Source organism: Cherax quadricarinatus, chromosome 60 (genome assembly GCF_038502225.1).
Source record: "Cherax quadricarinatus isolate ZL_2023a chromosome 60, ASM3850222v1, whole genome shotgun sequence".
Classification (NCBI taxonomy): domain Eukaryota; kingdom Metazoa; phylum Arthropoda; class Malacostraca; order Decapoda; family Parastacidae; genus Cherax; species Cherax quadricarinatus.
The window spans coordinates 3,420,113-3,437,998 of NC_091351.1; the positions used below are offsets into that span (position 1 = coordinate 3,420,113).

Here is a 17,886-nt window from a genome sequence, read left to right on the forward strand (position 1 = left end):
TAATTTATTTGCATCTGTTGATTAGATCTTTGGTTGTTATTATTATTATTACCGTTATTGACTCTCATTGTTATTGTCCCATAAAATCTTATTTATTTGCATCTGTTGATATCTTTTGATTTGATCTTTAATAATAATATTATTGCTTTTATTTTTATTATTTATGATAGGGGAGCACTAAACAATAAGGATCCATACATCAGATGGGGAATGGGAGATAGTTAGATTTAATTTAGGGAAGAGAATGTTAATTACATTTCGTGGTATCAACATCTCTCTATAATCCCCTGAAGGGGATTATAGAGACGGAAAAGGTAGTGACACTGTATCTTTTAAGTCACAAAACTTCATTATAAATGTGCTTGAGAAGCATCAAGGTTAGTTTTACGCTGAGACAGCCTCAAGAACATCCACCTCCTTAAGAGTTGGTGCAGTTGGAAGTTTGTCTTGAAAAAGTTGTCTGGAGAGAGGTTCTCTTAAATATTCAGAATCTTCCTCTTAATGTTAAAAGTTAAATGACCTCGATAAGGGAATGTAAATCTAGGAATGATCGTTTAACATTAAATACCTAGTTTAGGAGAAAGTTTTTTTCCTTTACTGTACTTGTAATAGCCTGGAAATTCTTGGCATTAGTGAATTTTATTCGTATTAACAAATCATAATTAATCTTAACATTTTCTTAAATAAAAAATAACAGCCTGGTGCGTTTTTATTGGAAAACATAATAAATCTTTTTGGTCAGGAGTGCGCTTTAAGTTCGGCTTAATAATAGTTTTAATAATTTATGTTAAGCACTAAACCCATGTAGGTCATTCAGCGCAAAGCGTGGTGAAGGCTTGAACCTTCGTCTGCTGAGCAACAGACAGGCGCCGTTCCTATTTATACCTACCTGTATGTTTTAAGTCCTGCTAAAGATATTGTTATTGGTATATTTGTCAGGTAAAATCTAGCATGGGTGTCAGCACTAAGATAAACTTTTCTATTGGCGCTGTAGTGGGGGCGTGGCAGTACAGTGAGTCTAATAACATATAGTTGATGAGGTCCTGAAGAGGAACTCACAACTTGAAGTTATGTGACTCATCACAAAGAGTTATTGCAGGTGTTTGACAGGTATGATGGTAACAAACGGGAGGGGAGGGCCTGAATATCGCCGCCTAAGTGCTACTCCATGTTTTCGGAGAATGAGCTACGCAGGTGGTGATGGCATGACGAAAACTCACTGATTCTGGTAAATGGAGTTGTGTGTAACCACTGTATCTAGATATCTCCTCCATGTTTTATCTTTCTAGTACTTTTTACACCATGCAATGCATGAATTTAACACAATAGATTACACAATGATTTACTAGCACTGCGACCACTAAGAGGGCGCTTATTCACCATCACCCCCAACAATGCACAGTGGGGAAGAAAATGCTGCTAGCTGTACCACTTATAAGAAGTTTTACCACGGCGATCTTGCAATATTAAGACCCCAATGTCTCAATTAAATCTTTAGAAAACTCTTCAGGAACCAGCGAATGGTTCATAAAATAATCAAGACCTGTGTAAGGGGGTTATCCGTGGAGAGTAAATTAATTAGAAGAGCACCTGTGTTCTTGAATTCTCGTGGGGATATTAGAGGTTGTCTTCATCCATGTAACATTTATCACGTTATATAATGTGAAAATTGTACATTTTGGATCTAGTGATATCACGAATAGTTTATAATATAACGGAAAAGACACCAGTGCAAATTTCAATATTTACATGAGTGCCTATGGAAGAGATGTTATCTTCTAACTTAATTTGCTCGTGGGTTTCAATCTTGTTGTGGCGTCGCGGGTTGCCAGTCAGTGTGTGGAGCTTCCCTGTGATCCTGCATGACATATTTGTGAATTAATTTTTACATAAAATTACGTCGTTGGGGTTCATCATATCCTATTTACATTATCATTTGTGCAAGACAGGTGTACAATACCGTCACGATGAAATAAGACACTTGTGCAACATCTGGTTATCTACAATAAAGATAACCAGATGTTGCACAAGTGTCTTATCTTTCACTTTATCATTTATGTTTATGTGATAACTTTTTTTTTTCTCAAATATTATTTAATTTCGGTTATGTAAGGTTACATGAGGTTAGCTTAACATCAATTAATCAAATTTAGCAGATCATAAAATACAAATATAGTTAATACGTATAATACATATAATTATAAAAGCACCTGAACATATAAAAATACTTATAAGGCTATGTTCAAATGCGCACAAATAAAATAGTAAACCACCGAGAACAATAAAAAAAACTACTGTAAAACCTGTCGTTCACGTATCAGTGTTTGTCGTTTTTCCGATCGTTTTAGTCTTTTACTGAGGAACAAGTTTTTAGGATAGTTCTTATTGCGACATTCTTCTGAGAGCCACTGCTGTATAGCCTATATGCCCGCTGGGGAAAGATATACCTGTGATTGGTCAGGATTGGTCAGACGATAGACTTTCATGGTGACTAGCTGGTCATCCAGGTTGTTACTGCCGGCAGCCGCAGACCAACATGACAATCACAGTCGTCATCTTGTCAGGGTATAAAAATAAACTCTCCAAGATCGTCGATTCTTGTATAAAATCGACCTTATAGCATTTTGCTTAAAAACAAGGAATAACAAGAGTTTGTCAGGAAACGAGGACTGATCCGGGACCAGGCTGCGGGGGCACTGACCCCCGGAAATGTCAACAGCTAGGTGAAGGGTAGGATTATCGGTTTATTGGGAAGCCTTACTTGAAGAGTAGAATGCCCATCTAGCAAGAGGATGATCAAGCCTCCGTCATCCTCTGAAATGAATTACTCTCGTAAGTAAATAAGTAAGTTTAGGGACTATCGACAACATAAAGAATTTTAAGGTTGCATATCACCTGAGGCCACTGATCCCTAATATAGGTAAAGTGGATATACAATAATACGCACCTGTCAGTGTATACAGTCTTAAGTAGACGATACTGCTCACTAAAGTACCATCGTTGATGGCAGGGATTTATTTTTACAATTATTATAACAATTAAAACCAGTGTAAATCCAGTAGAGGAGATAAAAAGCTGCAGGACTAATTAAGAGATACACAGGTGAAGCAAGAGGACACAATGACCGCTCAGTGTCGTAAACAAGAAGTGATGTATTTGCTTTGCTCTTACCTTTGTCTTTTCTCCTGCACCTTGTCTTTCAGTGGAGGTGCCTTCGTGTTGATTCAAGGAATCAAAGGTGCCCTTTCATTCTTTGGAGCAAACTTGATTAACTTTCATTATCCAGGAGTAATGAAACTTCCTACAGGTTCAGCGCTTTACCACGAGTACAATAATAATTAATAATAAATACTGCCAGTCTCTCTCAGAGTGTGATAATTACACATTTTGGCACCTATTAAAATCTTCATAATGCAGATAAGAATCATCTAGTTTTAATTAATTTTAATACTTTCCAATGTCTAGTGCAATATGAGAGCATGTGAACATAAATTTATTCAATGATTTCTGAAATGTATATAAATGTATAATAATCTACGATGTGTATACTTCATAGGAGTTGAAGCATTGTCATGGATTTACATTCACAAAGGTGGTAGTCATTATCTGGAGCTGCACTCCCGGCTTATTCTATGTTGTTTTTTCTCGTCGTCGAGTCACCCTACCTGGGTGGCAGACGGCCGCAATGTTAAAAAAAATCCCTATTCGTCTTCTCATCATAGTTATGTTATATTTTTGTTAGTGGAGGCACTCTGGTAAACACGATTTTGTGTGTGACAGAGAATTTGAAAGATACAGGCCATTTATTTCGACCTTTTCAGCACAATGTACAAGTGAAGAGAAGCAGTAGGTGATGAAGGGTTACTTTATTGAGAGAAGTTATATCTTCACAGAAAGCTTTATTACTCAAATACAGAAGCATCAAGAAGGAAGCATTTATACTCCAGTGGAGGCTGTGATTAGAAGCAGCAGCTGAAAGTATGTTCTCATGTGGGCGGGGTCCACTAGAGGAAGTATGTCAGGTCCTTGAGGTGGGCTAGAGATATAATAACGGAGTTGTAGATGTAGTGAGAGGCAACAGTTGAAGGGGTCGTCATATGTGGGTGCGGTGGCCCGATAATGAGAGTAAGTCAGGATCGTAAGCCCTGACTAATTAGTGTTGCAGAAGGTATTCTTTGTACCAAGATTCCATGGTGTTACTGTGTTATGCAAATATCATTAGGTAACCGGTATAATACCGATAAGTTGGCAACTAAGACACATGTACGACACCTGAGTATTTATTGAGAAGCGCGTCAATTGCTTAGCAGACTTATAAATCTCTTGGCTGGTATGGTTGGGTGACAAATAGCATCGATAAAAAGAGAAAATTTACTGAGCAAGTCTATATTCTGAGAGTTTCGCTCAATGTTGAAAAAAATAGACACTGGGAGATACGTCGTCAGGATAAAGACTTACAGAAGATGCTGTTTCGGTACAGTGACAGCACAAGTGATGATCCACCATCACCAACGTATTGTTTATCCTAGGGCTCGACGGCGTATATCCCGTGCACCCACACACGACTACTGGTCTCTCTTCGATCTCCAGGAAAAGAGAGGTCAATTGAATTAGCTAAACACACACACACGCACACACACACACGCACACACGCACACACACACACACACACACACACACACACACACACACACACACACACACACACACACACACACACACACACACACACACACACACACACACACACAGTAGCTATGACTCGACCCCTGCAACCACAAATAAGTGCGTACACACTGTTAAATCCAGTGTCATGCATCAGGAAACTGCCATATCATCTTTCGGGAATTATGCTATTATCTCTGTGCTTTAATCTCTCAGGAAACTGCACTTTAATCTCTCAGGGAACTGTGCTATCATCTCTCAGGGAACTCTGCTATCATCTCTCAGGGAACTCTGCTATCTCTCAGGGAACTCTGCTATCATCTCTCAGGGAACTCTGCTATCATCTCTCAGTAAATTATAAACTCATCTCTCATGGAATTGTGCTATCATTTCTCAGGGAACTGTGATCTCATCTTCCAACAAATTATGCTGTCATCTCTAGGGAAACTGTTCTCATCTCTATTTCTCGAGCATTTACATGACTCACATGAGCCCCAACCCCCTCAAGGCAGATCTCTGAGGCACGTATTCACAATCTTTTCATTTGCCTTTTAATGTATTTTCCGGTGCCCTGGACACAGTAATAATTCCCTGAGGGCGCTGCCTCCTCGCGGCTCCTCACATATCATTGGCTACACCTCTCACCTTCCCTTTTCATTATGGCTTTTCACTCCCACGCTTTATTGCTTTTAACCCTGCACTGGACGCTCTGAATTTTGTTTCTCTTCCTCTCCCTCCTCTTATGCTTCTCTCTCTCTCTCTCTCTCTCTCTCTCTCTCTCTCTCTCTCTCTTATAAATATAAAGATTTCACTTCGAACACTTGTACGTTCTATGTAAGTGCGATTTATTTAATCCGAGAATGAAATGCTAACCACAGTGTGTGTTTGGAGCGTTGAATAAGTAAGCGGTGCTAATGCTTCTTATAATAACACGAACATATGTTTATTGCTAGAACAGAGGCAACAGATGTAAGGGGATTTGCCCATACAACCCTTTCAGCCTGAAATTCGAATCCGTGCCCTTTCACTTGTGAGATGAACGTTTCACCACAAGCTACAGAACTGACTAGCAGCAGTTGAAATTCTTAACGACTGAGGTTCGGTAAGGTTTGTCGGGAAACTTGACAAGTATTTTCTGGAGCTTTTCGTCATCTGACCGAGGCCTTCCGCTGGTTCACCAGTCGCCCCCTCTAAAAATTAATGGTTATTATAACCATTTTTGATCTTCATGTAAACGACTGACTTTGGAAAAGACCGACACCGGCAATGAACATTATAATTATTGTATTCATAGGCCGGCTATAAGTCAGTGGACATGATAAAGTAAGTCTACTTTTATGTCAATCAAAAGCCCTCCTGCTGCATCATCAATGGACCCAACGTGATAGCTGTTAATGAGCAACTTGAAGGAAATTCTTGAGGAGATGCTTGTGCCAAAGTAAAAATTCTTAACGAGAAACTAGTGGCAAGGTCGAAATTCTCTTTTCTTCCATAACCGCTGTTCATTAACTTTCCTCTCCCACGACCCCAAAATTATGCCTGGCCATCTGCTGCCTCGTAAATCCTCACGCTCGTTGCGTTTCCGTCCGTCTTCCGTTTTCTTTACCCTCTCCATCACCAGCTGACGGTCTTGTAAGAAGGACTCCCTGGCTTTTTTCCCCACAAACATTTTATATCCTTGCTACTGCAAATTTTTGAAAGGAGTTTATTTATATATATATAGCTTAGAAGTAAGCCTTGTTGAATTATTCCCAGGTTATATCTTCACATATTATCACCATGGTTTGCATATAATTATTTTGTAATATTACATTAAATATATAATTTTAGAACATCACTGGATATATTGAGAGAGAGAGAGAGGAGAGGAAGAAAGGTGTGTATATATACATATATATATATATATATATAAGAAAGGTGTATATATATATATATATATATATATATATATATATATATATATATATATATATATATATATATATATATATATATATGTCGTGCCGAATAGGCAGAACTTGCGATCTTGGCTTAAATAGCAACGTTCATCTTGCCATATAGGACAAGTGAAAATTTGTGTATGCAATAATTTCGCCAAAATCATTCTGAACCTAACGAAAAAAAATATATTTCACTGTGTTTGCTTAGTATTAAATTATTGTAAATAAATCTAAAATATATTTACTTGGGTTAGGCTAAAATAAATTGTTCTTGTTATAATAAGGTTAGGCAAGTTTTCTAAGTTCCTCTTGGTGCAAAATTATAAATTTTTACATCAACATTAATGGAAAAAATATATCTTTAAACGTATAAGAGAAAATTTTAGAAAGGACTTAATTTTAAATGAGTTCTTGCTAATTCACCAGTTTTACATATTCGGCACGACATATATATATATATTATATATATATAATGTATGTATGGAAAGCATTTGTGACTGTAAATATGAGAAAAAAGGCAGAAAAGAAAAAAACAACCAGCTCTTTCATCTGCCTACACGTGAAAGCGCTCGGGTTTTCCTGCATATACACTCAGTATATACAACATAGTATATAGACTTGGTATATACAACAAAAGTCTGTGTATACACACAGAATAAGCTTTAGTAAATGACAGTATTCAGGTGTAATAAAGAAAGCCTTTATGTGACCTTTGCTATCTCATTGACCTTTAACCTTGTATTAACATTAAATGCATGAAAATTTTTTTTCCGTAATGTGTATTCTGTTAATGACATGCACGTTCATGGAGATTCAGAACAGTGCCTGAGCGGTGCCACAATTGCAAAGCGACGCTGAAGAGTGCTGACTGTTTTAACAAGCGACAACAAATCTACAACTAACCAACACTTTCGATCAAGAAGAATCTTCAGGCATTTAAGCCTGTCTTGGGCCATTACAGAGCCACAACTGTTGTGACATGATAAATGAAACAAGATGGGATGGAAACGTCGTCTAGAGCATCCTTTCCTAAATTTGTGTTCAGAGATTGTTCCAGACACAGTTCGGTGAGTGGAACACATTATTGTGTCATATATTCAGATAAAGGAAGGAATGAATGACCAGTTAGTATCCAATACACGCATTCACTTGAGGTTTTGGAGGAATATTAAGTAAAACCAGTAAACGATAAGCAGGCTGTGGTTGGATGGCTTGTAAGGTTTAAAACTTATCGCCTCCACGAGGGTTAACGAGGCTGCCTATTATGTACACATCCATATATGCATACCCAAAATCTGTTGCTGATTAGTTTATCTCTGCCTCAATGGAGTGCTGCATGTTATTGTTCTAAATATTAAACCATCGTAATTTAGTGTTATTGCACACTGTCATGTGTTTTGATATATACATATATATTTATATAGCTTTCAGTAGTTTGTAATTCAATTATTGTGTAGTGTTATGTCTTGTATGCTCTTAGTGTTACACCTGTTATGCAGTGTTATTTTACTCGCTAGGAAGTGTGCGTTACGTAATTTGTGTTATTTCTTGTCTATAATTTATTGCTCCCATTACTGGAGGTGATCCAGGTGCTTATTATCGGCAGAGATGAAGACAGACACATGGGGAAGATTACATCTTTATTTGTTATTTAGTACATATGTTACATCGATGATTTCACGATAAATTAATCGGTGTCTTACATACAAAGAGATGCATCACACACGAGAACCAGACGTGTCAAAGCCAGATGCGCCAAATTCAGCTGGATCTCACATATGGATCTGACGTAATGAAATTAGAGTGGTGGTACCACACTCATTGTGTGTGTGTGTGTACTCACCTATTTGTGGTTGTGTGTGTGTTTGAGAGAATTTTTACAGATTAAAGACAGGAATGCAATTAACGTGCTGTATTATTGTATGATTACGACTCGTGCATACTTATCTTTTGCGTTACCCCTTGGAGGATGTTTTGAGTTTAAGTAAACTAATCGCCCAAAGTGTGAGCTACAGAATAAACTAACCGCTCACAAAGTGAGCTGCGGGTGCACAATAAACTTCCTGCTCACTTGATGTGCTGAGGATGTCTAGTAATGTAGATGCTCACAGGTTGGATTGACTCTGTGCAATAAAATAATCACTCACAGGATGAGCTAAGGGTGTTCAATAAACTAGCTGCTCACAAGGTAAACTGAGGGTGAACAGTAAACTAACCACTCACATGAGGTGAGCTTAGGGTGCACAATACACTAGCCACTCGCTGGACGAGCTGCGGGAACACTATAAACAAACCATGGTGGTAGAAATTAATTTGTTTAAAAAAAATGGTTTAAAATGACAGACCAGATTTCATATTTATTAAACCCTCAAATTCGACAGAATTAAAAAAAAATGGATGGAGGTTGATCAGAATCGTTGATCAATTTGTCGTTGATCGGGGAATCGTTGAATACGTAGTGTCGTTGTTGAGAGGGCTATTGATCAGTGTTTTTGATCATAGCTTTGTTGATCCAGAGCTTTGTTGTTCATAACGTTGTTGGTCAGAGGTTGTTGATCAAGGTGCTGTTGCTCAGGAGCCTGGCGGGTAGGTCATTGATCAGCGGATTAATGACCTAAGAAATAATAAACGAGATCCTAGAGACACTCTAACAGCCCTGACTTTTGTGACCAGTCGAGTGGAGGAGGAGAGAGGAGATGGTCGGCCCAGCGCCACAGGGGAGAGTCACATATTTGCATGCTGATTGCCAAGTCTTTGATATTCTGATTACTCATCAACTTAGTCAAGAGGCGAGCGTGTGATATTGGCTGTCATTTGGCATCAGAGAGCCGAGAGGCTGCCAGGCTTCCAGTTTTTCATTTTGTGGGGTGCGGAAAATATGTGGAAATAGATAAAGGAAGAGGAGCACCTCTCTTTCCTAGGAAAATTTTATCGGTAAAAGTTCCTTCATCTTGTGAAAGCTCTTGATCTTAGGAGAGAAGAGGACAATGGTAGGAGTGTGCACTCTCCTATTTGTAGCTGTGTGTACTCTCCTATTTGTAGCTGTGTGTACTCTCCTATTTGTAGCTGTGTGCACTCTCCTATTTGTAGCTGTGTGTACTCTCCTATTTGTGGCTGTGTGTACTCTCCTATTTGTAGCTGTGTGTACTCTCCTATTTGTAGCTGTGTGTACTCTCCTATTTGTAGCTGTGTGTACTCTCCTATTTGTGGCTGTGTGTACTCTCCTATTTGTAGCTGTGTGTACTCTCCTATTTGTAGTTGTGTGTACTCTCCTATTTGTGGCTGTGTGTACTCTCCTATTTGTAGCTGTGTGTACTCTCCTATTTGTGGCTGTGTGTACTCTCCTATTTGTAGCTGTGTGTACTCTCCTATTTGTGGCTGTGTGCACTCTCCTATTTGTGGCTGTGTGCACTCTCCTATTTGTAGCTGTGTGCACTCTCCTATTTGTAGCTGTGTGTACTCTCCTATTTGTGGCTGTGTGCTCTCTCCTATTTGTAGCTGTGTGTACTCTCCTATTTGTAGCTGTGTGTACTCTCCTATTTGTAGCTGTGTGTACTCTCCTATTTGTGGCTGTGTGTACTCTCCTATTTGTAGCTGTGTGTACTCTCCTATTTGTGGCTGTGTGCACTCTCCTATTTGTGGCTGTGTGCACTCTCCTATTTGTAGCTGTGTGCACTCTCCTATTTGTAGCTGTGTGTACTCTCCTATTTGTGGCTGTGTGCACTCTCCTATTTGTGGCTGTGTGCTCTCTCCTATTTGTGGCTGTGTGTACTCTCCTATTTGTGGCTGTGTGCACTCTCCTATTTCTGGCTGTGTGCACTCTCCTATTTGTGGCTGTATGCACTCTCCTATTTGTAGCTGCGTGCACTCTCCTATTTGTAGCTGTGTGCACTCCCCTATTTGTAGCTGTGTGTACTCTCCTATTTGTAGCTGTGTGTACTATCCTATTTGTGGCTGTGTGTACTCTCCTATTTGTAGCTGTGTGTACTCTCCTATTTGTGGCTGTGTGTACTCTCCTATTTGTAGCTGTGTGTACTCCTATTTGTGGCTGTGTGTACTCTCCTATTTGTGGGTGTGTGTACTCTCCTATTTGTAGCTGTGTGTACTCTCCTATTTGTGGCTGTGTGCACTCTCCTATTTGTGGCTGTGTGCACTCTCCTATTTGTAGCTGTGTGCACTCTCCTATTTGTGGCTGTGTGCACTCTCCTATTTGTGGCTGTGTGCACTCTCCTATTTGTGGCTGTGTGCACTCTCCTATTTGTGGCTGTATGCGCTCTGCTATTTGTAGCTGTGTGCACTCTCCTATTTGTAGCTGTGTGTATTCTCCTATTTGTAGCTGTGTATACTCTTCTATTTGTGGTTGTGTGTACTCTCCTATTTGTAGCTGTGTGTACTCTCCTATTTGTGGCTGTGTGTACTCTCCTATTTGTAGCTGTGTGTACTCTCCTATTTGTAGCTGTGTGTACTCCTATTTGTAGCTGTGTGTACTCTCCTATTTGTAGCTGTGTGTACTCTCCTATTTGTAGCTGTGTGTACTATCCTATTTGTGGCTGTGTGTACTCTCCTATTTGTAGCTGTGTGTACTCCTATTTGTAGCTGTGTGCACTCTCCTATTTGTAGCTGTGTTTACTCTCCTATTTGTAGCTGTGTGTACTATCCTATTTGTGGCTGTGTGTACTCTCCTATTTGTAGCTGTGTGTACTCTCCTATTTGTGGCTGTGTGCACTCTCCTATTTGTAGCTGTGTGTACTCTCCTATTTGTGGCTGTGTGTACTCTCCTATTTGTGGCTGTGTGCACTCTCCTATTTGTGGCTGTGTGTACTCTCCTATTTGTGGCTGTGTGCACTCTCCTATTTGTGGCTGTGTGCACTCTCCTATTTGTAGCTGTGTGCACTCTCCTATTTGTAGCTGTGTGCACTCTCCTATTTGTAGCTGTGTGTACTCTCCTATTTGTGGCTATGTGCACTCTCCTATTTGTAGCTGTGTGCACTCTCCTATTTGTAGCTGTGTGTACTCTCCTATTTGTGGCTGTGTGTACTCTCCTATTTGTGGCTGTGTGCACTCTCCTATTTGTGGCTGTGTGCACTCTCCTATTTGTAGCTGTGTGCACTCTCCTATTTGTAGCTGTGTGCACTCTCCTATTTGTAGCTGTGTGCACTCTCCTATTTGTGGCTGTGTGCACTCTCCTATTTGTAGCTGTGTGCACTCTCCTATTTGTAGCTGTGTGTACTCTCCTATTTGTGGCTGTGTGTACTCTCCTATTTGTAGCTGTGTGCACTCTCCTATTTGTAGCTGTGTGCACTCTCCTATTTGTAGCTGTGTGTACTCTCCTATTTGTAGCTGTGTGCACTCTCCTATATGTTGCTGTAGAATGTGGAGAAGTGGTAGAGAAATTGTAGTGCGGTGTATGAAGGTTTGATATTAAATAAGAAACATGCAACTCAAAAAAAGAAATGGAAGGTTTAAGTCCTTCATGCAACGATTGCCTCAGATTGCTCACGTTCAGTGTGCAAGCTGAGGTAATGAAGGAGGAAGAGAGGTTATAGATCAGAAATTTTCTATAAATAAGGATAATGGTGATAAGGAAATTAAGGATAGTTATGCAGGAAGAACTATGTATAAGACTGGAATTAGAACAGCAGGTGTAGCTAACACAAAATCTGTGTGTGTGTGTGTGTGTGTGTGTGTGTGTGTGTGTGTGTGTGTGTGTGTGTGTGTGTGTTGCGTGTGCGCGCGTGCATGTGGGAGTGTAATTAAAAAATGTTAAATAATAGCATTTATTCACGAATAAAAATTCTGGTTGCTTCGCGAAGATAATGGCTGTATTCTTCACTACAAATCCACAAATTTCATCGAAACCAGACAACATTTTGGTTCATCCTGGATCATATTATCAAGCTGCGATTTTATAATGATCAAGGACGAACAGAAACGTCGTTAAATTTCCATTTACCATTAGTGGGTTGCGAATGGCTCCAGCCACAGCACTATGCCATTTGTTCTTCCTGTGCTCCTCCCACAACTGACTCTGTAACACATTTAGACCATCAATTTCAGTTGGTCTCCAATTACAGGATATTTCGCTCCAGCACCCCAGTGCGGAAGCCTCCCAAAGCCACTTCTTATCTCTTGTTGACACGCGTCCTCTCTTCCATAATATACTTCTTGGGCAGCAAGATCCTCTATGAGAAAACGGTCTTCTGTGTGACTAGTTAATGGTCTGAGTCTGACCGAAACGTCGTCTTAAGTTTGTCTCCTACATGCCGGTTATTTGTGTAAAACTGTCTCCTTACTAGTGAAATCCATAGTCTCGTACTCCGGGAACTGGATACGTTAATTAAACGGTAATTAGCTTATGCCATTTAATTAGTATCATCCCTGTGAGTTTAGTATTTTAACATGAATATAATAGTAATTATAAGTATCTTAACTTTATCTCTAGTAACTAAGTCGAGTCTAACACTATCTCGTATGTTTTTAAAGTTACCAATTCAAATGTTTTCTAAATTAATCCAGTCTAGTCTAACCCGAGCAAAAATCCTCAAAGACTTAAATGATGCTAATTTAATCGAACCTTTCCAAATCTTAGATTTCCACCTCAGTCCACACAAGGCTAATTTGATGTTACAAAAGCTGATCTGAACCTATACTAGCCTAGCACTTGATGTCCATTGACTAACACTTGGCAAAGTTTGCATCGAAAAGTCTTACAGTCGATAATAGTGAAGACAAGACACATGACTCAGCTACCTTTTATTGGAACAAAATTAGACACATGTGCAACAGTTTGGCTAGTGTTGCACATTGGTGTTTCTCATTAACTTGTCAGTATTGTATTATACCAATATTATAGTGACTGGGAGAATGTCTCGCTCTTTTCATCACCAGGTACAATTCAGATATCCGTAACCCATTCCACAGCATGTGCTGTAGAAACCTGTGGTCAATAGTCAACGAACAGTAAACGTATCGTTGTGGCTGGATGTATTGGCACTAGCCTCGGTGTCTACCACATTTTACACACAAACAAGCTGCAATAAACATTGCTAACTGATGTACATACACAGTGACTGGGGGTAAACATCGATTTATCTGAACGATGTACCATATGGATAGCGATTCTCTGTAGATAAAGAAGCACATACACAGTTAGTCATTATTTATTAAGGAAATGTGTGGCTACAAGTGGCTTCTTAAGCTTTAATACCGTGAGAAGAGACTCATGACCAGAAGTTTGCCCAAGACAACAGTTTCAACATACTTTACCTGTCTCTGCTTCCCACTAAGCTCTCATTCTCTCTCCAGGTAGATCTGTTCGTGACTTGATAAAGCCCACTATGTGGGTGGAACATTTCTCTCTCTTTTCTAGCGTGTTGATATTTTATTCTGTTTCTCTAATCAATAAATGTCTTGAATTATGAATGGGTATTTAATTGCATAATCGTATTGCCATCTATTCTCCAGGGAACTGGATCTACACTCCACTTCGACGGATCAACCTTGATTACCTTCTTGTTCCCTATCACTGCATGACTCTTGCGATTTTAGCTCTTTCAGATGAATATTGTAATAATTCACAAATGGCCCACGCTGAAACGAGGAAATCTTTGACGACGTTCCGGTCTGTCCTGGACCATTATCAAGTCACAACTGAAAAAAGGAGAAGACTGGGAGACAGGTTGAAAAGTGGCCGAGGAGGGGAAAAAAGTTAAAAAAGAAAGTTTGGAAAAGAGAGTAAAGAAAGTAAGAGAAAGTCCAAGTGACTACTATGTCGTTTTAAAGTTTCTTTTCCTAAGTGTGTTATTTGTGAATTATTTCACCCACTGTGATATAAGTTACTGCGAAAATGTTCCAACCTCTGTATTGTGGAATACGAAGTTTAATGGTCATAATAGGTGCCTTATTTAGACGAGCAGCGTCCATCACTAAATTCAAAAGAGGAATGGCACAAACATTCCCGTTCGGGTTCTGCATGTTAGGTTGGGAAAGGTTAGTCAAGAAACAGGACAAGTGTTTTCTGACGAGGGTCTTAGGTATATGATAATTCGCCACTGTAGTTTTTGGCCATCTGATCGCGGCCTTCCGCTGGCTTACGGTCCACTCCTTTAAAAGTTATGGAATTTGATTCGTATTCTTCTTTTTTTAAAGGTGCTGTTGCGACTTAGAAGAATCACCGTACATTCGTAAAATTATCGTTTGCCCAGGCCACTCTGGGTAGGTTTAATAATAGGTTCCAAAACAATGAGTAAGGAAGATAAATTATGAGCTGGACCTATCTAGCATAAACCTGTTGACGTGATCTTCAGGTCATGTGTTCCTATGAGGGCTTCGTGGCCAAGTACTCTATGAAAAAAGTGGCCATGGTGGCCCAGTATGCTATGATAGTGGCCATGGTGGTCCAGAATGCTATGATAATGTAGCTAGAGTGGTTCGGAGTATTTTGGTAACGTGGTCGTGCGGCTCGGCAGGTGAGATAGATTCGCTTTAATTAGGATGCAAATTGAATAGGTATTGCCGAGTGTGATATTAAAGTCAAACCATCATGGTCAATGTGCAGTGTATATCAACACGTGTGTGTGTGTGTGTGTGTGTGTGTGTGTGTGTGTGTGTGTGTGTGTGTGTGTGTGTGTGTGTGTGTGTGTGTGTGTGTGTGTGTGTGTCTCTCTGTCTGTGTCTACGTGGGCGTGCGTGCGTAAGTGCGTGCGTGAGTACGTGCGTCCATACTCTTCACTTTGTACTTACCAATTTGTGGTAGCAGAGGTCGGGTTTCAGACCCTGACCCCTGCCAGCTTGTTACTTGCTAGATTTACTCCTTAGCTTTGTGGACCATGTCATACCTAGTCTTAAGACTACGTATGAAGCCTGCCTCCACTACTACGTCGTCAAGGTTTCTGAGTATCTCATCTAAGTAACTTATACTTTGTGATCGTAGTTCACGTAATTTGGGATTTCCTTTAATGGTTGAACATTTAGCTCATATGGTGGAAAAATTTTGATTTATTAGAGATTATTCAAGTGTATGGAAGTTGATGGCTCCACACTGGCGCAGAATACACTGGTGCAGAATACACTGGTGCAGAATACACTGGTGGAGAATACACTGGTGCAGAATACACTGGTGCAGAATACACTGGTGGAGAATACACTGGTGCAGAATACACTGGTGCAGAATACACTGGTGGAGAATACACTGGTGCAGAATACACTGGTGCAGAATACACTGGTGGAGAATACACTGGTGCAGAATACACTTGTGCAGAAGACACTGGTGCAGAATACACTGGTGCAGAATACACTGGTGCAGAATACACTGGTGCAGAATACACTGGTGCAGAATACACTGGTGCAGAATACACTGGTGCAGAATACACTGGTGCAGAATACACTGGTGCAGAATACACTGGTGGAGAATACACTGGTGGAGAATACACTGGTGCAGAATACACTGGTGCAGAATACACTGGTGGAGAATACACTGGTGGAGAATACACTGGTGCAGAATACACTGATGCAGAATACACTGGTGCAGAATACACTGGTGCAGAATACACTGGTGCAGAATACACTGGTGGAGAATACACTGGTGGAGAATACACTGGTGGAGAATACACTGGTGGAGAATACACTGATGCAGAATACACTGGTGCAGAATACACTGGTGCAGAATACACTGGAGCAGAATACACTGGTGCAGAATACACTGGTGCAGAATACACTGGTGGAGAATACACTGGTGGAGAATACACTGGTGGAGAATACACTGGTGCAGAATACACTGGTGCAGAATACACTGGTGCAGAATACACTGGTGCAGAATACACTGGTGCAGAATACACTGGTGGAGAATACACTGGTGGAGAATACACTGGTGGAGAATACACTGGTGCAGAATACACTTGTGCAGAATACACTGGTGCAGAATACACTGGTGCAGAATACACTGGTGCAGAATACACTGGTGGAGAATACACTGGTGCAGAATACACTGGTGGAGAATACACTGGTGCAGAATACACTGGTGGAGAATGCACTGGTGCAGAATACACTGGTGGAGAATACACTGGTGCAGAATTCACTGATGCAGAATACACTGGTGCAAAATACACTGGTGCAGAATACACTGGTGAAGAATACACTGGTGCAGAATACACTGGTGCAGAATACACTGGTGCAGAATACACTGGTGCAGAATACACTGGTGCAGAATACACTGATGCAGAATACACTTGTGGAGAATACACTGGTGCAGAATACACTGGTGGAGAATACACTGGAGCAGAATACACTAGTGCAGAATACACTGGTGCAGAATACACTGGTGCAGAATACACTGGTGGAGAATACACTGGTGGAGAATACACTGGTGCACAATACACTGGTGCACAATACACTGGTGCAGAATACACCGGTGCAGAATACACTGGTGCAGAATACACTGGTGCAGAATACACTGGTGCAGAATACACTGGTGCAGAATACACTGGTGGAGAATACACTGGAGCAGAGTACACTGGAGCAGAGTACACTGGTGGAGAATGCACTGGTGCAGAATACACTGGTGCAGAATACACTGGTGCAGAATACACTGGTGGAGAATACACTGGTGGAGAATACACTGGTGGAGAATACACTGGTGGAGAATACATTGCTGCAGAATACACTGATGCAGAATACACTGATGCAGAATACATTGCTGCAGAACACACTGATGCAGAATACACTGATGCAGAATACATTGATGCAGAATACACTGGTGCAGAATACACTGGTGCAGAATACACTGGTGCAGAATACACTGGTGCAGAATACATTGCTGCAGAATACACTGATGCAGAATACACTGATGCAGAATACACTGGTGCAGAATACACTGGTGCAGAATACACTGGTGCAGAATACACTGGTGCAGAATACATTGCTGCAGAATACACTGATGCAGAATACACTGATGCAGAATACACTGCTGCAGAATACACTGCTGCAGAATACACTGGTGCAGGATACATTGCTGCAGAATACATTGCTGCAGAATTAACATGAAAATACTCAAAACAATTATTGCAGCTACTGAGTGCAAGCCTTGTATTTAGGTGTATACATGGAGGTATTTGTGAGCATACATACCGGTCTACGTATTTTCGTGTGTTTACGCGTATGTATGTACACGTACATGCATTAGTATTCATTATGTTTATTTTTAATGAAAATAATGAACTAGATTTTGAAAGTCTAATTAGCTTGTTGAACTTCTATTCACATGTGATTAAATGCCATAAAAACA

The 17,886-nt window shown here is 40.2% G+C and overlaps 1 protein-coding gene across 1 annotated transcript; it reads right to left on the reverse strand.

The window, feature by feature from the left end:
* Positions 1-15,616: 15,616 nt before the first annotated feature.
* Positions 15,617-17,611, reverse strand: LOC138854457 (uncharacterized). Its single transcript, XM_070097839.1, has one exon. The coding sequence runs from the start codon at positions 17,609-17,611 to the stop codon at positions 15,617-15,619; it is 1,995 nt and encodes a 664-aa protein (XP_069953940.1).
* Between the last annotated feature and the right edge of the window lie 275 nt (positions 17,612-17,886).